At 39.1% G+C, this 26,973-nt stretch overlaps 1 protein-coding gene across 4 annotated transcripts in view; it reads right to left on the reverse strand.

Annotated features, from left to right (window-relative positions):
• Positions 1-19,599, reverse strand: part of col7a1 (collagen, type VII, alpha 1) — a 74,060-nt gene extending 54,461 nt beyond the window's left edge. For 3 of the 4 annotated variants that reach the window (XM_039798737.1, XM_039798733.1, XM_039798736.1), the window contains exons 1-19: positions 19,203-19,599; positions 10,339-10,411; positions 10,022-10,202; positions 9,754-9,910; positions 9,560-9,653; positions 9,292-9,450; positions 8,974-9,131; positions 8,517-8,646; positions 8,262-8,381; positions 6,848-7,003; positions 6,456-6,575; positions 6,199-6,348; positions 2,680-2,796; positions 2,136-2,282; positions 1,845-1,970; positions 1,582-1,728; positions 875-997; positions 396-662; positions 47-190 (exon numbers count right to left, since the gene is read on the reverse strand). In XM_039798737.1, the coding sequence (XP_039654671.1) occupies positions 47-190; positions 396-662; positions 875-997; positions 1,582-1,728; positions 1,845-1,970; positions 2,136-2,282; positions 2,680-2,796; positions 6,199-6,348; positions 6,456-6,575; positions 6,848-7,003; positions 8,262-8,381; positions 8,517-8,646; positions 8,974-9,131; positions 9,292-9,450; positions 9,560-9,653; positions 9,754-9,910; positions 10,022-10,202; positions 10,339-10,402 (2,560 nt within the window). In that variant the 5' untranslated portion in view covers positions 10,403-10,411; positions 19,203-19,599. The remainder of the gene's footprint in view (positions 1-46; positions 191-395; positions 663-874; positions 998-1,581; positions 1,729-1,844; positions 1,971-2,135; positions 2,283-2,679; positions 2,797-6,198; positions 6,349-6,455; positions 6,576-6,847; positions 7,004-8,261; positions 8,382-8,516; positions 8,647-8,973; positions 9,132-9,291; positions 9,451-9,559; positions 9,654-9,753; positions 9,911-10,021; positions 10,203-10,338; positions 10,412-19,202) is intronic. The other variant, XM_039798734.1, reaches the window with a different exon arrangement.
• Positions 19,600-26,973: the final 7,374 nt, after the last annotated feature.

The raw sequence follows: 26,973 nt of genomic DNA on the forward strand, positions 1-26,973 counted from the left end.
AAAAGACAACAGCAATAATGTATATTTGACACATTCAGTGTGGTACCTGTTCTGACACTCAGGGTGGAAGGACTTCCCTCTCGAGAGCCAATAAGGGAAGAAACTAATATGCTGTAGGCTGAATCCGACTGTAGTCCATCAATGGTGAAGGAAGAGACGTCGGCGGGAAAGTTACGAGTTGTTTCAACTCCTGCACCAGCAAAACATTGCAGAGAGATGGAAATATAGAAATTTGTATCTTCATCCAACCACAGATACCCGAGGATAGAAGAAGCCAGATCACTACCCAAATCTAAACATAAACTGTTACTATTCTTTATATTGCTCTGTTATCATGTATTTAGATGAATCCTGTGTCTGTTAAATACTTAGTATTAATGCTAATCATTGCTTACCATCATCACGGCGCCAAGTGACCTTATAGCCAGTTGCCCTAGTCGACTGTGACCATGCAATGCGTATCCTCTGAGATGTGACTTCAACGATGCGAAGGCCAGACACTGATCCACCGTGGGGGTTAGTCCGAGTAGACAGTGTGACCACCTCTCCCACACGTTGATCAACCACAGATGCAACACCAATAACCAGCGCCTCGTCTGGTTGCAGGCCGTCTATAGTGAAGGCTGTGACCTCCGCCCCAACAATACGGACCTGCTCTGCATCTGCAAGGCAGAACGTAAGGGAATCCGAAATAATGCACACGATAAACTGACTAAAGATATAAAACAAAGTTAGCTTCAAAGTCTGCTGCTGCCTTTTTTTTTAAAGGATCATGAAATAAGCGTACACCTTCAATTTGATGTAAAAGATGAATACAATAATACAGGATTCAAAAGGATAAACTCACAAACACATTACAACATATAACACTTACTGTTGCCTTGTCTCCAAGAAACTCTGTAACCCGTTGCCCCAGTAGCACCTGTCCAGGCAATTCGAAGTCTCCGACTGTTTGTGTTTGTCACTCTGAGGTTAGTCACTCTGCCAGCACCTTGCTCTGAAATGAAGAGCATTTGTGTGGCAAAATTCAATGTATAAATCTTTTTAAGAAGTATGAGCCAGTTTAAAAAGCAGTACAAAAATATGGTTTTCACAAAATACAGGGAGGAGGAAGGGTTTTGACTATCACAGATTTATTTATTTGTTTACTTACATTATTTATTTTTTATGGTCAATATATACATAGGTAACATTTCTTTTCTTTGTGGTGTGTACATATGTAGGAAATTGTAAAGAACGTGTTAAATATTATATAAATACTTGACTTATGATGTAAACATGTAGCTATTTATGATGATTAGTATATAGTAGTAGAAAAGGTGGCAGGATTAAATAAGCTTTTGCTTCTTTCTATTCCTTTTCGGACATGTTAAATTAATATTTTGTTTGTTTCTATGTTTTGTTCTTTTAGTTTTTATTATTATTTTTTTTTTTTTTACACATTCGAAATTAAGCATTTATTCATTCATTTATTAATTTAAGAAAGCAAGTCTGAGTATTTCACTTCTAGGGAAACGACAGACAGACAGACAGAGAGACAGGATGAAGCTCACAGCATCACAGTCTCAATGCTCAACTCACCTGGTTTGATGTAGACAGTAACTGGGTCTCCTTCATTTTCTCCCACCAGCGCTGTGACACTGACACCATAAGACACTCCCACTGTCAGGTCTCTGAGGTCAAGGGTTGTCTGGTTTCCGGGGATAATCCGTATTTCCTCCGATCCCGCTGACATGACATGAAACAAACAGAGACACTATTTTCCCAAGCATGTTTTCATTCATAATTGGGCACTAAAAAATCTCAATGGATAATAAAAAATAAAAAAAAATCAGACAGTGTACCTTCTGTGTTCAGGATAATGATGCGGTACTGTGTGGCCCCGGCTACACCCGTCCAGCCGAGTCTCGCAGTACTGCCCAGAGACTCCACAACTCTCAGGTTGGACACCCTCCCCACTGGCTGCTCCTCTGCAACACCAGAGGATTAGGACACTCATGAAAAATGGATACAAGCACAACAACTTTTAAACATATCTACAGGAAAAAATCTTGAGAACTAGTTGGAATTTAACCCCAACACATTTATGACCTATTAATCAACCGAGTTTCATGGCCCCAGGCTGAGTTACGGACCTCTGGATGTGGTGGAGACAGGTGTGGCCTCCTCCCGACCTTCGAACAGAGTGTACAGGGTGATGATATATTCTGTGTTGGGCTGAAGGCCTGTTAGCTCATAGCTGGTAGTGGTTCTAGGAAAGGTCAGGCTCTGGACACGGCCTCCTGGACACAGAGCAACAATCATTGGATTTATGTTCCATATAGTCACAGTATCAATATATACTTCCTACTACCTGCAACGTAAAGCGGGGATGGCATTTAATACATTATTTGGCTATAAGTCAGTCAAATCATGTAATAATAAAACAATAAATAAGTCATTCTGATAAAATACACATAACATTACTGTTGTCTATATTAACACAAGTAATGTCAATTAAAATCCATCACGAAGTGAGATTTGAAATTAAATCTTAAAATAATTTCCTGTGATCATAATAATAACTTGTCCATGTTGCAAAGCCCATCTTAAAACTACAGAATGCTACATGTAATGTACAAAAAGAGTACAAAAGAGACAAGAGAATGTGTGAGCGTGCATGTGACATGGACATCTGACCTTCGCCCTGTCTCCACTCTAGGCGGTACCCTCGAGATGACTGAATGATTCTCCAGGTGAGGCGAATAGTGGAGGGGCTGGTGGTAGCTGCTCTGAGCAACTGCTGCTCCTGACGCTCTGAGAGAAAGACATTATCAATCATATGTACGGTATGCAATTATGTAATATGTCATAAGTAACACTCTATTATTCCCATAAACCCATCAATGAAAAAAGTTAAAGATTAGATATATTCACATGGTTTCAAGTCTGTAAACAATACTGAAAGGCCTATAGATATACTAAAAGGTTGATTGGTTGTTGTAGTCATTCCTTCTGTCTGCGCTGGACACAAAGACATTCCTTCCTCAAGTGGTTTCAATGTAAGTGATAGGGGACGGAATCCACATTCGCTGCAAAAATTCAGTCTAAAGTTTAGCTAAGGAAAAAATTAGGCTTTCACAGTCTATTATTTAGACTAAATCAACTGGGTATTGTGAGTGGTGAAGGAAAACACACAGAGGCCAGAGTGATCTTCACCTGATGTAGTTTACGTAACACCAACAAGCAGGCTGGTTTTGGTGAGGTTGTGAAAACTACATACAAAAGAAATAAAATTTTAAAAGCACATAAGGAAATCCAACAACAACAAAAGGTTAGGCTAGGCCCATGGCTATTGGGCAGCTAGCAGCAAGCTTCCCGCAGGTCTGCACCTGACCTGAGCTAACTAACTTTATAACCCTGAGGAGCATCTACCCCTTGCTTTTAAACTGAAAGCTCCTCCTACAGACAAATCAAAGTTAATCATTCAAGACAATCAAATAATAATTTTAAAAACAACAACAATTTCTAAAGCATTATTGTAATCGTCCTAACATAGAACCCCCCCACTCTAAAGCCCATAAGACGTTCTCAGTGGCTGTTTGCCAGTTTGCATCCATGATGACCAGCAGGTAATGTGGATGGGAGCTCATTAACAAACATGGTTAATTGAAGTAAAATATAACCAATAAATGAATTTGAATCTAATGTACAAGGTTTTTCATTAAGAATGCGAATGATGATAGTGCATATGGAAATGACCAAAAACTACTTATGTTAGCAGGTTAGCGTGCTATACCCACATGTTCTAAGCATGCTAACCAGGGCTGGGTATAATTAAAAAAATGTAGATACAGGTACCAATACCAATACCGTGACAACAACTACACAGACTGAGGACTGTGCATTTTGTCCCCAATCACTTCATAACAACACAACAAATTCATTTTGCTTTCAAAAGGCATATTTTTGTGGCCAGTATGGACAGGAGGAATGACTGAAACGACCAGTAAAAGAAAAACTTTTAAAGTGCATACAGTATAGGCAAGAATAAGAGTTTTGTGTCAAGATGGACTTGAGAAAATATAAAACTATCCTTTTGAATATAGAACTGCATTGCTCAACTCATTGTATTGTCCTAATTGCAACAAACTGTATGTGGCTGAAATGTGAGTTTGTATGTAATGTACTCTCAAACCAAACAAAAAAGTGCATGTATATCATATCACTTATTGTAGAAATAAATTGATTCACTGTAAACAACCTGCGCAATGCGGAATAAAGACATTTTGTTTTGCTGGCTTCTTTAGGCTCATCCAACATAAGCAAACACGTAACTTAATCACCACATACGTCACAGGAGCAGTTACTTAACAATTTTAGATTTCATTCATTGAGGCTTACAGAATGCTACACTACTCTCCGCTCAAATTTCTACTAAAGAGACTAAGAAATCACATCCTCATATACCCACCCTTCTGTTATTCGTAAAGATGTCACTCCCAGACACATCCAACTTAGTATATTATCATGTCTTACGCTGAAGGTAGACAATTACAAGACTGATGGGAAACAGTCACTTGCCAATATGTAAAGAGATGTGGAGATTCATCTTGAGAATTGGGGTTCAAGCACCTGAGCTTTTCTGTTTGAGTATCTTACTCGCCTCAGTACAAACCAACAGAGAACAACTAAACCAAGTAAGTCCTCATGAATATGCATGCCACTTTGAAACCCTTCCAAACCCACATTTTATTTGTACAACAGCCAGATGCAGTATTTTAACATATTCACATACACAAGCTGCACATTTTCATGCCAGAACTTTGGTTATCTTTGGAGTCCAGGAATCTGTTGCAAAATGATACAAAAACTACTGTTCTGAGAAGGTGCTGATATTATATCACTGACAGCAAAATGAATTACAGTTTCTGAGTTTTTATTTCACACCTATGCCCTCGGGCTACAGGTGTAATGGACTTGGAATGGATGCTCCTTGACAAAGACCAAAAAATTATCACACAGGTCAGTCCCGCAAACACTTTCTCTCTGATTCTGTATGTGGCCACAGGTCTTTTCTTGTTTGTGTGATGAACAGGTCAACAAATCAACAAGAAAGTGCCACGTGTCAGTGGGGAGCAGACGGGTCAAAGAACAAGGTCTACAGACCGGTGGCTGAGCAAGAGGCACCCAATGATGTCCCTTTTTAAGCCTGAGAGTCAGACAATACACTAACAAATTCAACATTTTACTCCATACCATATTTGCTTGATTGAATGCCACACAAAGCCATTGAAGTGGTTCAAAATGTGGAAGAAGACAAACATAACCAGAACTCAATCTAATTTTTTTTTTAACTTTAAATGCTATGCAGTCTTTTATATATTGTTTAAAACTTAATGTCGGGCATCCTACATGTAGAAAACAGTATTGCTGAATATAATAAGGATATATTTTCAAATAAACATGTAGGCTTCATTCAATGTGGTCCTCACTAAAACAAAAAAAGTCAAAATTTTTTCCTAATGAGAAGGAACGGACAACTCATCACAAACCCCGGACATCACAAATTGTTGTTACTCTACTGGTTTACACAGGAACAAACAGGAGATAAAAAGCTGAGCTATGGTTTGACTGTGGTGTACAGTATGTAGAGCAGTGTATATATCTCACGCAACTAGGCCACACAAAGGTTTTCAATGGTCCTTTTCTGCCAGCTGTCTGCACAGTGACTCAGTCTTCATTCAAATAACACTGGGCAACTGAAATGACACCATATGGCCTTACTCACAAGAGACAGATGGTGTGTGTGTATGTGTATGTGTATGTGTATGTGTATGTGTATGTGTATGTGTATGTGTGTGTGTGTGTGTGTGTGCACTTGAAATGTTCCTTGAACAGAGCTAAACAGTTACATGTGTAGGTTTTCAGAAGAGAGACAAACAGCATGAGAAGATCGTTGGCCATCTTCTCCATCTCTGCCTCCTGTCCCTGGACTTTGCAGGACACAACAGAGGGCAAGTACCGATTCAACAAGAATGTTACTACAAATACTAATTTAAGAAGCACAAGCACAAAGAATTTCATTTAGTGTATTGTAGCAATTAGCCGTTTTTGTTGTGTGTGTGTGTGTGTGTAACTGTGAGTTTTGAGAGGGAAAAGGGTACAATAAACACAGAGATGTTTGGTGTTGTGATGAACTACTCAAACCACACCTACCTATCTTGAACCTGGCCGTTGCTACAGGGCCCTCAGTGTTGCCCTCATACAGCGGGATGATGGTGACAATGTACTCAGTGTCGAACTGCAGTTTGGACAATATGTGAAACTCTCTGTCACCAGCAACCTCCACCGTCTCGACATTTCGACCTTTGTGAACAGAATAACAAAAATATAATGGTATGTGTACGTAAAAAAAAAATTTAAAAAAGACATCAGACATGTAAGATGTTGATTGATGTCTGCTTTGTCCTGACCTGTAAATGGCCCCCAGACCAGACGATAGGCCCGTGCACCACTGACGCCTCTCCACCCCACGCGAACACTGCGCTCTGACTCCGTCTCCACTGATAACTGCTGCACTGCCTCAAGGCGCACTTACACATGCAAAAACATGAACAGACACTTTCAAATAACATTGGCTGAATATACTGAAACCCATTCCAACCACAAGGAGACAGTATTACTATATTTGCACTGTGTTACATACATATACTGTATCTAAGACTTGTTTTAATATTGCTTCATTTTGTAACTTTATTACAAAATGTACAACTGTATTATATAGTGTCTACTGATTATGATCAAACTACAAGCATTTACCATCATCATATCACAGTACCAATAATGGGCCACAGGGTGGACTCACATGTGCGGGCATTGAGGACGGACGGGGATGCAGAGTTTCGAGGGAACAGGGGGAAGAGGCTGACGACGTACTCCGTGTCAGGCTTAAGGGACTCCAATGTGACCGATGTGGAGTCTGCAGACAGAGACTGCTCCGACAGCTGAGCTGCTGGCTGACCTGCTCTTCCAACCACACAACAGGCAACAGGGCAAGTAGGCATGGAGGGCAATCAGATGACCAATTAGTGCTCTCATAGCAATCACAGATTATACTGTACAGTGTCATTAGACAAATTAGCTGACAACAAACAAACAAAAAAATATATATAGGATGTGTCCTCACTTCTTTTTCTTCTTTTCATTAACTTGACCTCGGAGCACAGAGTATGGCAGCCAGCCAGCAGTAGAGAAGTGCATGTGTCTGTGTTGCGTACATTATGTGCAGCAAGAGTTATCTGCATTTTTTGTTTGAAGTATCAGTGTAAGTACCGGCAGACATGGGAACAGGTAGAAACATCACACCCCTCATTACAGGATACATACTGGCCTCATTTAAATACTCTCACACGTGTGCCAGCCCAGAAGCGGAGCTCCATGTGAGACTGGCACTCCTGCCACATGTTCAGAGGAAGAAACTGTTTATATCAGCCCTCAGGGGCCACTTTTCTCTCCTTAATCATGGCATAAGCACCCAAACAGCTTGACACTGTTATGATCTATGCCATACCACACCCTGTCTCTAGAAATGTAAAGGACAAAATGACTGACAATCTGTGACATAAGTGAAGGTTTTCACTGTCTACTTTTATTTCAAGTCTGGTGATGATACAATGTATTTAATATTTTAGACAATGATTGGGCAATAAAAACCCTTACTGACAGCCAGTGCCTGAGGGAGGTGAGGTGTTAGAGAAGCTCATGTTCCCCATACTCAGCCTTGACTGCTGTACACTCCACAAGTTTCCAACTTGCCACCAAAGGTTAACTGTAATTGACAGCTGCAGCTTATTTTCCTCCATCATCATTCATTCAGCCAAAATTTGTTTTTGTGACGAGATAATTCTGCCACAGAATTATTTTCAAGTTGCTAATATAATAAGTATATGTATACACAACATTATATATATATATATATATATATATATATATATATATATATAATATATATATATATATATATATACATATATACATATATATATATATATATATATATATATATATATATACACATATATATATATATATATATATACATATATATATATATATATATACACATATACATATATATATATATATATACACACACATATATATATATATATATATATATATATATATAGCACACATCGCACACATCGGATGAGAGGCAGACAGAAAGAAAAAGACAGGTAGACAGGAAATAGAAACAGAGGTATGTATGTGTGCCTGACCTCGTGGTCCATAGGTGAGTCTGTAGCCCTGCACAGGAGACGAAGGCTGATCCCAGCCCACAGAGAGAGAGAAGAAGCCTGCCTGGACCAGGCGTAGACTGGTGACCCCTGGCAAAGACCCTATATGAGGAAGAAAAAAAAGACATTGCTGTGAGAAGTTCAACATTAAGGGATCTGTCCTGTGTGAGAGAGGTTGAGTTAGCTTTTTGGCAGATTTTTCACTGCTGACATTTGCGTCCTTCACTTTTTACTCACTGGTTCGTTGCTTGGCAGAAGCAGACTCCCCCACACTGTTGGGGTATTGGGCGATAATAGTCACCAAGTAGTCGGTTCCTGACCTCAGCTCTTGTGCGGTAAAGGTCCTCTGAGTGACAGGTACTGTCTCCTGCAGGGGAGAGGTTCTTTTTGTAAACAGTAAAGCCTAAGACAGGTTTTTGCAAGTGACTGAAATAGATGGGTGAGCCATGACATTCTTCTATCGTCATCATGTCTGCCACGGGAAAGGGAATTTCAATTTTCTCTTTGTTCTGCCAAATTTTAATCTCTACAACATCTACACTGAGAACATCCACCCATTTGACAAGTTTCTACGCGGGCCTGAAGGCATGTGTTTCTCTCGCAAAGCAGGATTGACTTTGGCTCCTAAAACTGCAATTAGCTACTTCAATCTAGGTCATCTCCCTGTGTCATGAATATGAACACTTGGTATCACCTGACGCAGTTCTGCTGTGATTGGCTGACCCAGGCCGGAAAGTGGCACATACTGGACCACATAGCCAATCAAAGGCCCCCCTGCTGCACTCCAGCGAAACCTGAGAGTATCAGACGTCTGGCCTGTGAACTGAATGTTGGACGGACCAGAAAAGGCCTCTGAAAGGAGAGAATAGGAATGGAAGCAACATGAGAGATAAATACAATTAAATGCAGGTTAATAGTCTGACAACAACATCTGAGATAATATCAGACACATATTTGTTACGGTGTGTATTTTAATACACTGATGTTGTGTTATTTAAGGTAACCCACATACCATCACTAGCATAGACTCCTCCTGCTCTGGAACACACTTGGGGGCTCACAAGAGGAAGAAGTGTGTTCAGCAGTTTGAAGTCCCCAACAAAGGAGGTGAAATCACTGCTGGGCTGGGAGGAGATCTGAGCCAATTCATTCCTGTCTGCACTCTTTATACCTATCAAAACACATATAATTGGCAAAGCAAAAAATAAATCACAGTGTCTCATAAGGAAGTAGGGCGAAAAAATCCCAAATACTGTGAGTAAGAGAGGAGAGACACATACCGACCGCAAAAACATGCACTCCTTGACTGAGCAGCTTCTGTGCTGGTTCCTGCACGCTGTCTTGTGACTTTCCGTCTGTGATCAGGATAGTAATCTGAAAGTAGGTAGAATTAGAAACACATGAAGTTGTTGTTAAGATGTTAAATGCACAGTTTTATAATTATGAAACTCCAAAGAATGTCTGCTCCTCAGACCTTTGGGACATTACGACTGGACGCAGGGTTGAAGAAGTTATCAGCGACAAACTTGAGACCAGCACCAGTGCGTGTGTTTCCCCCCTTATAGTTCAGATTCTCTATAGCGTTGACCAGCTCAGTGCCAACCACGTAGGTAGTAAATGTAAATTCAACTCTGGAGGGAGAGAAATGTACATTAAATACATAATTCTGCACTTGCAGCAAGATCCTTTGCCACCGCTTGCACAGGAAAGTAATGAGGTAAAAAACTAATCCTGTCAGTCACCTGGAGGTGTCGCTGTACTGTATGGCCCCAAACCGTATCCCTGAATTGCTGACAGAGCTGGCAAACGGCTTGACGATTCCAGCCATAAAGCCCTTCACCTGCAGAAAGTTGGCTCGGCCAATACTGGAAGACCCATCAACCAGGAAAACAATATCTGCCGCTTGCACGTTATCACACCTGCCTGCAAATACAAAGAGCGATGGAGAATACATGTGAACACATAAAGACACACTTTCTGTATTTGAACCAACACACAAACACGTGAGAACACTTGGGGCTGGTGTGGTAGTCCAGAGGAGAATTAAAGTTATTTATACCCTGAGCATCAGTCCGTTTCATGGAGGACAGCAGGACAGTCACAGTAAAAAACAAGCTCCACATCTTCACAACCTGGGCACACAGAGAGCAGATCAATATTTTTATTATGTCAAAAACTATTTTAACTCACCACAAAACAGTCTGACCACATTACAAAATTGTGATATTATACAGCATTGGTAGTTTACATTTTCAGTATTCAGACTGTGAAGGGCCTTGTTTTTGTCTTGACTACTACTCCTCCTTTTCTTGTGTCTTCAGGTCATAGAAGTCGGTGTTATAAGCATCCCGTTACATGAAACGCTGCCATCCTCAGCTACTTACTATTTATCCCCATCAATTTACCCGTTTATGATAGTCAGATGATCTTGTCACTTTTCTGTTCAGCTGCATCCTATTAGTCATTTATTCCATATGTTGAGGGTAGTTCAGCCTTGCTATTTGTCAGATTCTCGGTTTCCTTAGAGTTATAGCTATTCTTCCTGCCTGTACCTGTTCTGAACGAACCACCTAGCGTCTATATACACCAGTCAAGCTTCACAGGCATGCCTGAAGTAGTAGAAGTGTGTAGGATTTGGGCAGTATACCCGTGTTGACTTTCGGTGACTACATTCTAGCATCAACCACCTAAAGTGGCCTAAAGGTAACGTAAACTTACTTACTCTGCTGTACCGTTCCTTTTTATAACTGTTTAACTTATTTTACATTCTATTTTTATCTTTATTAATACATACTGTGTGTATATATTTATACTTATATTGTTTTTTATTCTTTTTATCCTTCTTATATTTAGAGAATGTGTGACATGCACCAACAACACCATGACAAATTCCTTGTATGTGTAAAAACCGTACTTGGCAATAAAGCCCTTTCTGATTCTGATTCTAAAGAACAAGAAAAGCCCTCTCTAGAGCCAGTGTTTGGTTTGTCCGTTCTGGGCTACTGTAGAAACATGGCGTAGCAACATGGACAACGCCATGGTAGAGGACCAAGCCCCCAGGAACAACGCTGCGTGTGGGTGCCCGATACATACCAGAAACCCTGGTTTACGCGATTGTTGAGGTTATGCATTGACCCTGATTGGTTAGGGTCAGGATTTTTGACATAGTGGCCAAACCATGTAATTACAGAGACATTTATTGGCCCCACAGGTGTAGAGGTAAGATCAGAGATAAGATTTTATAACAGGAAGTCAAACTTTTTTGCTTCATGTGCCACTGAGCAACTTTCATAGAAATGACTGTGGCCCCGCCTCTAACGCTGTATCCAGTTCTCTTTTTACATCCATGAAGAGGACTGCTTCCTATGTAGATACATTCTAACCAACCAAAATACCTTTCTTAGTTTCAGGTGATTGTACACTAATGAAAATGTTATGAAGTTATGAATATTATATTCCATTTCTGCCAATAGATCATCCCTACATACTGTACATAAGTTCTGTTTGATTTCCTGCAATTAGAAAGCTAAAATGTAATGAGTTGTGTTTTATAAGGCCTTAATATTACCATGGATGATGATCTCACAATATACACACTGAAGCCAGAGAAAATATTATCATACCTATGAATTTTTATCATGAAATCTCAGTGTCAACACCCACATTGGATGCAGGACCGACAATATTTTCTCCAAAACTCTAAAAATTATTGTCAAATACATAGAACAACTCATTCTCCCTGAACTGCAACCCTGAAACTCAAGTTAATAAAGTGAATTTCTATTTCTAATCTAATATGGTCTTAATATGGTAAAAACAAGTCCACATTGTGTAACCCAGATGAATATGTTCCTGCCCTGTGTCTCCCTACTTCAATAATCATGTCTGTGAGTAATGAGCAGGAAATCGGACATCCTCAGCACCACTCATATTTTTGGGTGACCTTTCCTCCCTTAACACTTTGTTTTAATGGTGATTAGATTATATTTCTGCAACTGGGAAGACATAATTACATTATCTATCAAGCACTGTAACTTAAAAAATACAACACCGCAAACATCATTAGCCTAGACACTCCTAGTATGACATCAAATTTCTGGTTCATTTTGGAGCTCATTCCTTTCTACTCCTGTCCATCCTGATAGTAATTAATCTACATTGGAAACACATTGGGCAATGGCATGATTAATATATCATCTGTTTATGTTTTACTATTCATTACTTGCAGTATTTATTGTGCAACCTTTCTTTCTTTGTATTGTTCGTGTGTTGTTGATGATTTTGATTGCACTGCCTCCTAAAAACAAAATCCTACATTTGTACTAACTAAAGAATTATGCAATTCTGAACTTTTGTTTTGTTTTGAACATCTCTTCCCACATGCCCAACCTGTTTCGACTAGAATTAAGTGGAATTATAAAACAAAAGAGTCAATCAAAATCCTGCCTCTTTGTGGCTTATACTTAAGACATAGTATAGTGTTTTCACTTTACAATATTGAAAATTAAATTCTCCCTGCCATGTTACTAAATGGATGTTTATCATTTGCTCTCAATAATTGTGGTCCAAGATTTTAACCACAGATGGAAGTCAATCTCTGACAAAACAATAAAAAGCAATTCAATTAACTAAAAAAAGGTGAACACATTAATGGGGTAAGAAAAATAGCCGATGTGTTTCAGTGACCTCTGTGCATGTTAATCTGACAAAACTGAAATTACAAGATTGTAAAGTGCTAAAAATAGCAGACTTGTGTATGTTGAAAGCATGCAAACATTAACCACCACTGATGTGATATTTACATTATAACAGGGCTGCACTCTCCACAGCATGACCCATAACACCCTCAAACTTTACTACTGTATGTCTGGAATGCAGATGCCAGAACTTTATGGACAATATGTAGCTACCATTTTGAAAAGAAATGCAGAAGCTCTTTGTTCATCTTTGAGACATAGAGAATGCAGGACTTTCTCATTGTAGATTTTATCTTTGGCTTGTGTCACCTTTACACATCATCAATGTCACCAACAGCTGCTCACAAGTTATGAACAAAACTATCACTGTCAGCCAATTTCAGAGAAAGCCATCATGAAAGAAATCCAATATGGATGTGGAGCACTTCTTTTCGTGACAACCTCTATTCACGTTCACCTTTTTACAGATGTAATGCACGACACAGCGGCTACTGCAAATAGCTGACAGATGTTGAGCCAACGAACAGAACCTCTGATCTACACTGTAGAGCTCGAGTAGCTAGAGTAAACAGTGTCGGGATCAAAGCCATAAAACAAACCACTTAAGTTGATGAAACCAAATGTATAAGTGAGAGCAGCAGGACAACAGCAGACAGAAGTGATTGTCTGAGCCTGTATAGGAATGCAAAGAACATCATCTGGAATTTGGTCGTTTTTATTGCTTGGCATTTGGTTGGACTCAGAAGATTGACCTGAACCAGACCGGCTGACAGTGTTTCCGCCAGAACTAGCCCACATTACAGACAGCTGTAGTTGATACATGCAGACAGGCTTGATAACATTCCCCGCAGGCAGAAAACTACATTAAAGGGCTCCCACTCTGCTATAGTATTACAACTAGTATGGCTATTACAATAGCTATTACAGATAGTTTGACATTTTGGGAGATACATTTATTTGCCTTCTTGCTACGAGTTAGATGAGAAGATTAATACCACTCTCATATTGGTCTGGTAAATATAAGGCTACAGCCAGCCACCTGTTAGCTTGGTTTAGTATAACGACTTGAAACAGGTTTTAATTAGTGCTTTGCTCGAAACATCGATACGGCAATATGTTGTAACATACTTCTTGTTGAGGAGTGTATTGATGAGCGTATTGATGCGTACTGAATCAATAAAGCAGCAAATGCTGTGTCAGCAGTTTTGAAAAAGCAACATCACCTGTCTGCAGTGCACAATAAAGCCGATGGCAGCCAAGGCCAATCCACATTACACAAACAGTGCATGTCTCAATTCAAACATTTATTCAAGCATGATAAGTTAACAAGTTTAAGAATAATTTATTTGTAGGGACTGTACTCAAAATACAAAAAAATAAAGTGGTCTTGAATTGCATCCACACGGCTCTAACAGACCGTTCCCCAACTCGTCATATGCCGACGGTTTGTCACGGGCCTCAGCGCTCACATACACTAACATGGACCCGCGGCCGGAGTGGCTATCAAAACAAAGAAAAGGGAGTGCGATTCCATTCTTTGCTCAGGACACCATTATTTCACCATATCTTTACATAGCAAATAGTTGTTTCTTCTATAGTAATGTGTTTAATATCAAGTACAGCACCTTTAATAACTCTGGAATTAGAAACAGAATATTTAAATGTACTTTTAGGATCTCTGTGGGCCAGGATTTTAAGTGTTTTAAGTTGTGCGATTGCTGTTATACAGAATAATAAAGAACTGCTGTTTATGTAATTCTGTGAAGGAAATGGTCTTTTTTTTATTTATTTTTTTTATTGCGATAATTATCCTATCATGGACTCTTTATCGTGAGGTTGTAGGCAACACCCAGCCTTAGTATTAATCTCTGCACTGGGCCATGAAATAGTTTGGGCTTACCCCTCACCAAACCACAACTTGTCATTTTCACACTTCAGTTTTTGTATGGATTAAACAAACAAGATATAACATGTTTATTATAGGGCTGCAGCTATTGATTATTTTAGTAATCGAGTATTCTACAGATTATTCCATTGATTAATCAAGTAATCGGATAAGAAATACTTTTGTTTTATTGAAGAGCAATAATATACAATAGCTTGGTTTAATTTTTCCCAAAAAGCAACATTTTTATTGCCTACATTGCTTACAATATCATCTCTCAAAAAACTAAACGTTAAGTGCATTTGAGTGCCATATTACATTGTTTTTAAAGAAAACATTTTCTGAAATGCAATAACAACCTCAAACTAAGGCATACACATAAACATGACCTTAAGATGTGCAACTTAACTTTCAGAACTACAAGTTTTAACCTGAGACTGATCTGTATATAGGCCTATAACTATATATAAGTTATACTTAACCTATTTTCATTTATATATTTGATTACAATGTCACACAGCTCTGTCACATTTATGCTAGTAGATCGTTGATCAGCGGTTTCTCCGTGAAGAGAGAGAGAGAAAATGGTGCGCAACAATCAGCTGTTTTTCCGAAGGGATAGTAAACAAGTCGGCTCTTTAGATCAAATTGTGGTCACCACTACGTATTTTCTTGTCTTTGTTTTTGGTAGTTGTTGTATTTGCTGTAGTTTCATCGTCCATACGTCTCTTCGATTTACTTTTGTCGGGTACACTTCGTGGAATGGATGATTAAGTTAGACTCGATGTTTTCTGTTGAGATGCTGAAGCACTGACGTCGAGCTATTATTGTGGTAAGCTAGTTCGATTTTGCAATAGACACACAGTACAGAGTTTTCGTTTTAACAACGTTTGAACTGATTCCAAACTTTGGACACTTAATGTCGTTTTCTCCAGCCTGTCTCTTCTCTTAGCCCCTCGCTATTTACGCTCTCTTTGTTCATTTTGTAAACTGCGGCATCAGTTTCATGGCATGTGTCGCCAGCAGCGTCAGACCGGTGTGCGACAGTAATAATCATCCATGTGGAAACACTGTGAGCGATACGTTTGTAACATTGTTTAAACGAAGGATTTTTAGTAATCAAATTATTCGAGTTACTCGAGGAATTGTTTCAGCCCTAGGCCCGAGGTGCTGGCAAGTGGATTTTGTTAGGCTACCTTAGGACAGAACCAAGCTAGCTGTTCCCCCTGTCTCCAGTCTATATGCTAAGCTAAGCTAAATGTCTAGCTATACATTTACCTATAGACATGAGAATGGTACCAATCTAACTCTCTGTAAGAAAGGGAATGAGCAAATTTCCCAAAACGTTGAACTATTTCTTTAAGAATATTGGTGCTAAAGTTTTAGGAGAACTGGATCTGTCTTTAACAATACTTAAGTACTTTCATACATTGGTATATACACCGAGTATATAGCACACACGATGCAGCCAAACTTGCATAACTGAAAATAGACACTGAAATCTGTTGGCCATTTCCTCTTTTAATTTGTTCAAGAATGAAAACTTCATCCTAAAGCCAGAAGCTCATAATTAGCCATAAATGTGTGTTCCCTCTGTACGATCAAGAGCCCACAGACCTAACCGTTTCAGAGCAGCACCCACATTAAGCTTAATATGTTCCAAATGTAATGCCTCTTTCCCTTTTCAAGATTCAAAGTATGAATCGTAAGACTTACACCTATAAAAATTAAATGATGCACAATTAACTCCAGACCTGACACAGCTTGCTAGCCTTTGATGTTTTTTTCTATTTCCTGTACGGAATCAAATGAAACAATGTTTATTTCTGGTTTCTGGCTAACTTAACAGATCATAATTGAAAGGCATTAATGATTTGAGGGCAATTAAAAACACCAGCTGACAGAACTGAAAGAAGTGGCTGTTAAACGTTGAAAGCATCACAAAGAACGGATTTCTTCTTCTTCTTCCTGCCACTCCCTCAACACAACCAGACTCTATTTCCAGGCCCTATTCTAATCCTATTACATACAATTCTGCTGGTATATATTTTCAAATAATTGTGGAAATTATGCACTGGGTTAGATCACATGCCAATTTTGGGAGTAACCCACTTCCTCCAATAAACTCCTTTTTTATTACAGCATACTGTATGTAAAGATATTCATCAAGTACATTCCTGTGTGTCCTCCACACCTGGAATTTTAAGGAAAAAGTAACTGGCTTATGGGTATGGCCGCACCCACTAAAGGCCACCTGGGAATCAAACCAAACATGCGTTAAAAGGTCAATGTCTTAGTAGCAAAGTGCTGCTAAGAGCCATCCTCAACAGGAACAAAGTGTGGACTTAGTGTGAAAAACAACCTGTAAGCAACGGCATTGACAAGACAAGAAAAGGACTTCTCAGGGACAGGAAGAAAAGGAGATTAGGACTCATCCCAGAGCTTCTGGTGGGAGCTGTACAGAGGCTGGGCTGTGCTTTTTGAAAGCTCAACTCAGGCAGGATCACAGAGTTTTGGTTTAGTAGAGATGCCATTCTCCCAGGGGGGCAGCAGGCCACAGGCCACTGCAATGTGACAGAGTGCAGGATTGTGTAAGAGCCAGGCTCCCTCAGTATAACATCAGTCATCAGGGACAGACAGTGACACAAGTGGACAAGGGGATGGAGGGGTCAAAGGAGGGCGGGGTGTCACAGAAAATTAACAAAGTCTACTGCAATTTTGCTCAGACACCATGATTTTGTGTACTTCAATGCCAAAAGCTGCTGGTGCCAAGAACAGAAGAGCCTTACTCTGAGGCTGTCTGGGAGTCAAAAACAGGCTAGACTGATCTCGTCACCTTGGACCTCTACCCTCAGGTCAAGTACAGCATGTCGCACGTCCGCCAATAATGGATTCTGTTTCTTAATCTAAAATAAACAAAAGTATTTTGAAAATCTTCTGGGACCCAGTGTTGAAACAAGTTTCAGAAGAAGCCCTGATCGTATCCACCAAGTATTTCACAAGCTTTGTATTATTAATAAGAAAAGCCAGATGGAATAACTCTGGGAAATAACTGCATTCATCAATGGGTTATCTCATTCTCATTCAAAGATATGAATGAATGGAGACAAAAAAAAAAAATCCCCTAGCCTGTAGCTAGTTTAAGCCAACATAGTTAAGTCATTTAAGCACCAACAATCAAAACACACACTCAAAATAGTTCTGGCTGCAGAGGTTTTTCCTCAAAAAGGCCCATTGTTGTTGATCAAATGATTTAAAGTATCGCTTTAAAAAAAAAAAAGATCTGAAAGTAATGTTCTCTTGAGAACAACAGAAAAGGTTCCCTTATAAACACATCAAACACACAGTAACCAGCAGCAGTCCCCCATAGATGACACACTTGGGATCAGTCCAGAGCCATCCGCTACCAGTCGCACGCCAGAACTTAACCAAGTATGGCTGCAGCAATGCAGTGGATAAATGATGAGTGAGAACGTAGGAGGGTAAGGGTGAGGCAGAGAGGAAGAGTCTAATCAGTCCTGCTAAAAGGTTTTTCTAGACATTATTAAAAATGCCATGTCAATAGGGGATTTCTTGCAGTTGCGTGAGCCAAACCACAGCAAAGACATGGATGTGCTTAGGAACAGACAATTGAAACCAATCTAGACACAAAGGCAGAGGAGGAAGCGGAGGAGTGAGAGCCTCTTCCTCTGTGCTGCAACATGTGCAGCAGGAGTAATGCCCTATAACTAAATGAGTTCAGCTGAGGTCAACGGGGCTGTATACACCCACCGTTGTCCTGTGCAACTGTAATGAAGACTAATGCAGACACAGAAAGAGTGTTTGCAAGGGCAAAGGAGTTTAATTACAGTTTTGTCAGGGTTTCATTTAAAAATGCATTGCCAAGTTTTTTTTTTTTGGTCTAATCACCCAGAGGAATCATCTGATACATTCAATTTCAGAAAGGGTGAAAATGAGGTGATGTAGGTTCTGCTCGGTCTTGTTCAAAACCAAGGCTTGTGCTGCAGGGAAAGCAATAGGAGTGGTGTATTGGCTAGAATTCAGATAGTGCTCTCCATACAAGAGTTATCGTTTACCCACATGTAGGCTACATGCAGAGTAAATTTATGTATGTATGTATGTATGTATGATATCGCAGACATACATATATCATTAAGCTATGTCTCGATCCTGTAGAATTAATGCAGAAATTAAGCTTACAAGTTGTGAACAACTCCAACTCAGAGTACCACATGTATACATGTATCATGTATCTTTATTAGGCCAATGCACTCCAGACACAAGGGCCGCCACAGAGCCCATGGTGCAGGACCTCATCTCTCCGCCTCTGCCTCCTCTTACCTGGGGATCTCTGCACCGTGCACCGGGGCCACAGCCTGCAGCTCCTCACCTTTCCACCTGTGGCATATCCAGCCCTAGCTCTCCGTGCAGACAGTAGTATTCCCAGTCACCGATGTCCAGTGTCACAGCTTCAAAAAGCAAACACTCCACGATGATCCACTGTACAGTATAGTTCTCTTAATAACTGAACTCCTGACGCTGCATCACTGTAGGAGACAGTAACACTGTTTCTGATTCCCGAGGCTGCCAGTTGAACACAAGCAGCAGCAGAACAGTCCAGACTTGTTCGGATGCCTGAAGGGGAGGGAATCCTAAGCTCTCCCTTTCTGCTTGTTTTCCCCACCTCATTCTCTTTGCCTCTTGTCCCTCCCTGCTTCTCCATGAAACAACCAACCAATTTAACCATGTGGCGCGAAACATAATAATTCCGCTACTTTTTTTCAGGTAACACGCTCGGGGTCACATGATTTTACGCAGCTTGCCTTTATTTACGGTCAGCACCTTCTTATATACTGTCTATGGTCAGCACACGTTCTTTTAGTAGCAGGAACTTGGAGGTTGAAAGGTTGAAATTACTGCACTGTTAGCATCACAGTCTATGGTTAGCATGCATACATTTCTCAAAACATTCTTTTGTTTTATTTATTAATTAAAGATGCATTTTATTTTTCAAAATTGCAATGCTAGAGTTGAGTGGGATCAGCTCAGTTACAGTGGAAATACTACTTATCCTTTCTTAACACCTAATGTGTTCATTTGGTGCTTCACTAATTATAAAACATTATACAGCTAAACATTAAAATGCTAAAGCTGCTAGTATGGCTGTAGAATGCTTCTTGTTTATCAAAAAAATCTGTTTTCTGGTTATGAAAAACTATTCTTCATGAATATATAATATATAGATATTGCTGTTTGTGATAAGAATCAGTCAGACAGAGTCAGTCAACATACACTCCTTGATTCTATTATCTTCTTTCCAAAAAACTGTCCAGCTTCTCTGAGGCTCAACCTCTATAATTAAATCAACACAAATATAGACTCCTCGCCATTCTTTACAGACTACTTCCCAATGTTACCTCTAATTAGTTTGCTATTCATATGTTACCATAGTAATACCCGCACAGCCGTTCTACTCTCACTGGTGGTATGTTAGTAGGCTATTGTATGATTCTTATTTTATGCATTTTATTCGGGTTAACAATGTCAAACTGCTATACGCCAGACTGTGCCTGAATGTGATTGTTAGTCTGCAGTGTGTTGTCTTGCGATTTTGCACTCTTTGTGGGTTTTGCAGTGTGTCTGTCCGTTGTGCTATGAGGTTGTGTTGGTCGTTAATATGCCTCCACCAATGACACACATTTCTGTGCATTTATTGTAGTAGATAAATGAAAATATGATTTAGATTGAGCTCTGTCTTAGATTTTGATACAGACTGTTTTCTGAGCTCCTTTAGGCCTCTCGAGCATTAGAGATTAGATTACTGCGCCTTTTAGTTTTCTTATGAAAATATTCATTTTGGCGCAAAACTTCTGTAAGTGAAGTCACATGAATAGCATACACTTTCCCACCTTTCATTAGTATTTCTTTATGTTCTCCTATGGCTATGTGGCTATGTCCTGCTTGTCAGAGGTGGAACTGAAAATATTCCTGATATAATATAATATAAGTAAGTGTGACACATTTTGTCAATCATGCTTCATCCCCTCAATTTTAAGATTAGAAACTGCCTTGACAACACACTTGCTGTTCAGATGGATGGTGTATTTTTTTGTGCATCCATTGCTTCTAAGCCACTGAATTAATTAAAGTTTGTACTTTTAGAGAGAGAGTAGATAGTAGGGGTGAGAATCACCAGAGGCCTGACAATACATATCATCACAATACTTATGCCACGATACGATATTATTGCAATTTTAAACATAGTTATAATATTCTGCGATATACTGCAATTTATTACCTTTTTCACAACTTCAAATTTTTCCCAATTTCAAATTATTTCCCCAAAGGAAAACTTTGTCACCATCTGTTTTATCTAAAAAGATACATTTCGCTGTTTGTTCATCTCACTTCAGTTTTATTGCTGCAAAATGGGATTGTCAAGCAGACAAACTGACCAACACATATTTAATATTAGATCGATATACTTTGCGTCTGTGTATCGATACAGTATTGCCAAGGAAAATATCGCAGGCAGGCAGAAAAAGCTCTAAAGAAATCTGTGCAAGGCAGATGTGTCATGCAGCTCTCAATCTTTTGAACCAACAAAACTATAACCATCAGCATGCTACACTAATAAAAGAACATTCCAGCACTAGAATGTGTCTTCTCCCGACTCTGCTTTTTTAAGCCTATGTGGCTAGGGACAATAGAGACAAGATGACTTGTGGTTTAAACTGCTTCAATTTGCACTTTGCACACGATTTCCCACGTTCAAATCTCCTTCACACATGTCATGACATCCCTCCGTCCAAATCATAGCCAAGCTATAACAGCAAACAGCCTGAAGGTTAGGAAGGCTAGTGTGTGCTGCATTTTGCTTTACCACAGTTATCCCCAACTGTTTTGATGGATTTGTTCAGTAGCCAGCTGTAGACTGTGGTTATAAGGACCATGGCTTTACCACTACTACCGGGATTTAATTATGTGAATGTAGGGTTTTGCTAGAAACAAGGACAACTGGCATGCTCAGCAAACCCACCTGAAAAAATCTCTATCTCTATCTCTATGGTATCTTATCTCAGTATTATTTCATAGATGTGTAGCCAGGAGAAGATGTCAGTAAAAAGATATCATAACATCTCCAACAAACTCTTTGGCCAACAATGAGCAATATCTGTCATTGTCTGCCAGCACTATCACTTCTCATGCGAGGGTTCAGTGTGGAGAGGCAGGCAGTAGGACCCAGCAAACCAGAAATAATGAAAAAAGATAGAGTAGGCATGGCGTGAAGCTTGGTGTAATATGTGAGAATAACCCTTTTTTTAGTGAGGGAATGGGTTGGAGTTGGATATTTTAAAAAAAGAAATAATTTCACTATACTTCTCAGACTCCGTAATGCATTGCAGATGTCTCAATATTCCACAGACATTTATAATTTTCATCTCTTTGACAATAGCTTTGATTTCTAAATAAAATTCCTTCTGTCCTTCAAAACAAAAACATTGTTTTAATATGCAGTCTTTATTATTATTATTATTTAGAAAAGTGAGTGAATTTATTTGCTGTTTTCTTCAAATTTATTTGTTGTTCAGAAAAGATATGAATGGATTTATCACATTTTCTTGCTGTTTTAGAGTTCTGGTTTTTTTTTTTAAGCTGGAGAGAGGAATGCAAAGGGACTGAATGATGACATGTGATGTCTGTCTTCCGTGCTTTCTTTTGGGATTGGCACTGATCTTCCCATTCTCTCTCTTCTCCATCCCTGGTTGCTCTACATGTATAGCTGATTTAACTGGATTTGAAGAAGTGTGACAACATGGGGGAAAGGAGAGATTACAGAAGAGTGAAGTGTTTTAGGGAGTCATTTTCCCTTTCAGATTTATAAATATACTATTGTGTGGGTGGATTTGGTGTTTTTTCTGTGATTCTGTATACATGTTTGAGTGCAGACTGATGACAAGAGACAAATCGGCTTACGTTCATGTCGTCTGAGACAGAACCAAAGCTCAGTGTGTGTTTGCTTAGAGTTATCTTTAAGAACAATGTGTTTCTGGCTGTGTTTCTGCTGCAGGGATATGACGAGGGATGGTTTATCTCATTACAAGGCAGGAATTCACAGGCTCTCACCTCAGTCTTTCAGGCAGAGTTGGAGAAGAGAGAGGCGGATGAACAGCTACGCTCTCTTGTTTTTATCCTGCAAAAAAAACGTTTTTGCCTGCAGCTTTCTCTCCAAATACCACTTGTCCAGGTGACAAATAGCACAGTGACCTGCTCACATACCTTCATTACAGAGGTGATAGGGGAAAGGGGAGAGAAAAAGTAACTGAAATTATCCAAGCATGTAAAATGTTATGCTTGGACAAGAAGAATGTATTAAACATGTTCTATCAATTTAACAGATTTACCAAGAAAACAGTATATGAGTGGTTTGGTGGTGATTTCTTTCTGTATGGATCTTCAATGTGTGCAGCAAAATATTGAGCTTTTACAACCACGGGGTTAGGGGATTTAATTTATCATTTAAAAATTGAAAGGTTGGCACAATGGTGGCGTATGAGGCAAGTTTATGGGAGTTGGTGGTAGAGCTGAAAGAGAGGTCATGACGTGACCTCAATTGTTTCTTGCACTTTGTACCGTGAATGTGCACAAACTGTCCATCACACTTTATTCAGGTAGTCCAAGTAAGTGCTATACTGTTCAAAGTCACAATAATGTGCCACACAAAAGTCGCCTGAGTTCCAGTAGACTCATGCTTTAGGTCAATACGTAAGTACATAAGTTTAGTACATAATCCCCCATCAAACGGTTGATTGTTGTTTTTACACTTTGTTTTTTAAAGGGATTAAACAAACGAGATACGACTTGTTAATCAGTTAACTTTAGAGGTGCTGGTTGGTCGATGTTACTTTTGGACAGAGCCAGGCTAGCTGGTTCCATGTTTCCAGTCTTTATGCTAAGCTAAGTTAGCCGGCTTCCAGTAGTAGCTTCGTACTTAGCGGACAAACCCTTAATTGGTTCAATCTTCTCATCTAATTCTTGGCAAGAAAGCAAAATGTGGATTTGTTACTTTAAGGTCAAGGTTATTATTAGGCCAAGTACACCTACTTTTTGTAGAATGCAGAATGATTTGTTTGTTAATAATAAAGAAAATATTGATTCTTTGAAAGATAAGGCCTTCTTACAAATATCGCAAATTTGATAGGATACACAAGACACCAGAGTGGCATCATATCTTAGAAATAACACCAGAAACAGCAGAGAGGGAGTGCTCAGAGGTTGTTCTCTGCTCTGTAGCGTTGGTAAGCATATGATGTTAGCATGACTACATACGTGCACACACCCAGCACACATGGACATAAGGACACTACACCTGCTGCACAGAATCAAAACAAAAAGAGAAGTATCGTAAATCAGATATATCTTGTATAACAGTGAAGCAAAAGAATTATTGGTGGGGGACACATTCAAAGCATTCAAACGTTATGGATAAGTCCTTTGAAGTGAACTAAATTAACAGCTTTGACTGAAACCTGCATTTATCAGACAAGGGAAACATATTAGGACATTTAGCTGTAATTGGGGGAACATATTAGGAAAATATTACAAAACCTAAAAGAATTTTTAAAAAAGAAATAGGGAAGAGAAATATTTGTTATATAAATGAGTTATATTTAATATATTTGAAACACCAGCCTTTGTAAATCATAACAAAGAATATAGATGTAGAAATCGTACAGGAGATGTTGATGTTTATCCTTGTTTATGATTATAAACTACATTATTACAATATTTTATGTTATCTTCTTTTGGAAATGGAAATGTTACTCTCCTGGCATAAGGCCTGTATACATACAGGTTCAAACCAAATCACCTTATGTTATGTTACCAAACTGCTCTTCCATGTCCAACTTCACAGTGTCATGTCTGCCCCACTTTTATTGTTTTTTTGTGTTTGGACTTCCTGTTTTATTTTGAAGTCTGTCTTTTCTCCCTAGTCTTGTCTGGTTTTACTTCCTGTCTTGTGTTTTCCCGCTCTTGTGATTGCCTGATGTTGTGGAGTTCCTTGTTTCTTGGATTATTGCTCCCAGTAAGTGTTTCCTGTCAATAAAGCTCTTTAAACTGCATTTGCGTCCCAGCCTTGCCTACCTTCGCACCAGCGTGACACACAGTCCCACACGCACCAAATTGCATTTGAAAAATTGCCAGTAAGAAAGTCTTGACATGCCAGCTTGAGACTACAAATGGAATACAAATACAGCATACATGTACTAGTCATTAGGATTTAAAACTAACATTTGCAACCATTTCCGATGAAATAAAATCTCTCTGCATTTGGCAACAGAACAATGAATTGATAATATGTCTCACTTGTGTTTTAATAAATTGTTTACAAAACACCACATTGTGCTTTGAAGCTATATATCTAAGCGATCAAGATATTTTTCACTGGTCACCGCTCATTTACTGTAACAACGTGACTTTCCCAACTCTGTGATATGTCCTCACTGACCTTTGAGGGGCAGACAGAAAGCTGCAGCTGATGTTAATACTGAGTTTCTAATAACAGAGTAACATGTCTGAACAAACTGATGCAGACAATGGCACCGTCTTTGATGATTCACCAGTTTAGCATTGTTGCTCTTGGCTGGAAGATCTGACACATTTTACAGTAAAAGATTTAAAGGCCAAACTTCAGGATTAGACAAATCCACACATCCTTACTGTAATATAAGAAAAAGAAGTTAAATAACTAACCTTCCCTTTCCTCTTTAATCTCTTTATAACTGAGCCTCCAAATTGTTTTCATATTTTGGTGAAGATGTTTACAACATTAATAACAGATAAACATCTGCATCATTTAATTCTGTTCTTTCGGGAATTGCATACCTTCACATTTTGGGTGTGGTCCTACTTTTACTTTACTTTAGCTTTTTTACGATACCACTTTACCTTTCAAGACGTTCCATAACTCTCTATAACAACAGGGTTCAGAGGCTTTAAAGTCAGTGTTGACTTGCAAATACCACAATGATGAGTGTGTGTGTGCGTGTGTGTGTGTGTTTCTGCAGATGTCTATCAGATGAAAGATTAACTTATTTTCTATACTTACAGTAGACTGTTCACCACTTCGTCCTTTAATTTTGCAACCTACCATTGGGTCTTTCAGTATCAACTTGGTCAAAGGAATTATTTGACATTTTGGGTTATTCACATATTTACTTTCTTGCTGAGAGTTAGATGAAAAGATCGATGATACTCTCATGTCTGTACGGTTAATATAAAGCTACAGTCAGCAGCTAGTTAGCTTAGCTTAGCACAAAGACTGGAAACAGGGGGAAGCTCTATTGAAAGCTAACAAAATCCACCTTTCAGCCCATCTATATATAACTCACTGATTAACACATATCTCATTTGTTTGATCCAACCAAAAAGTGTAAAAACAACATTTGTCCTTTACAGGTGGTTATTTGTCTGACTATATCTTGGATGGGAACAGTTGCCAGCTAACCAGCTGAGACCCGGGATGATATAAGGTTCATATCTAGCTGTGACCTTAGCTGCATGTTATTCAACTTTTACACTCTGTATATTTGTTGTTGTGCTATACTGACACACTATTTAATAATGAAAAAACGCCCTTGTTCAATCATAGAAAGTCCTTGATAATAGTGAAGGCTAATGTTCCAGAGTTTAAAAAGGTATTCATCGAATATGAAATGCTGTTATTGTACTGTATGCATTAGACACTTTTCAGTATCTTCTTGCAACTTGTATCAATCTCTGTATCCTTCTTAAAGCTTTAGTGCGTAACTTTTTGTATATTAATGAACGTCAGTTACATTCAAGCCATTGCCAAATGAGTTGATACAAAGCTAATTAAGAACATCAGCTCCACACAACTCTCTCTGTATTTCTCAGTATGGCTATGTTTAGAACAACGTATCGTCCGGCGACTTTCGTGCGCAGAAACTTGAGTGACGATAATTACCTCTTCTGAAGAGTCCATCATGTTTTTTTTAATCCTCTGTGTCCTCCTTGGCAACAAGTAACTGTGTGGAGGAGAGGTGAGGGCACCTGCGCGGTCACGGAAGGCTTGTGTCATGTGGATACT

Source organism: Perca fluviatilis, chromosome 4 (assembly GCF_010015445.1).
Source record: "Perca fluviatilis chromosome 4, GENO_Pfluv_1.0, whole genome shotgun sequence".
In the NCBI taxonomy this organism is placed as follows: Eukaryota; Metazoa; Chordata; class Actinopteri; order Perciformes; family Percidae; genus Perca; species Perca fluviatilis.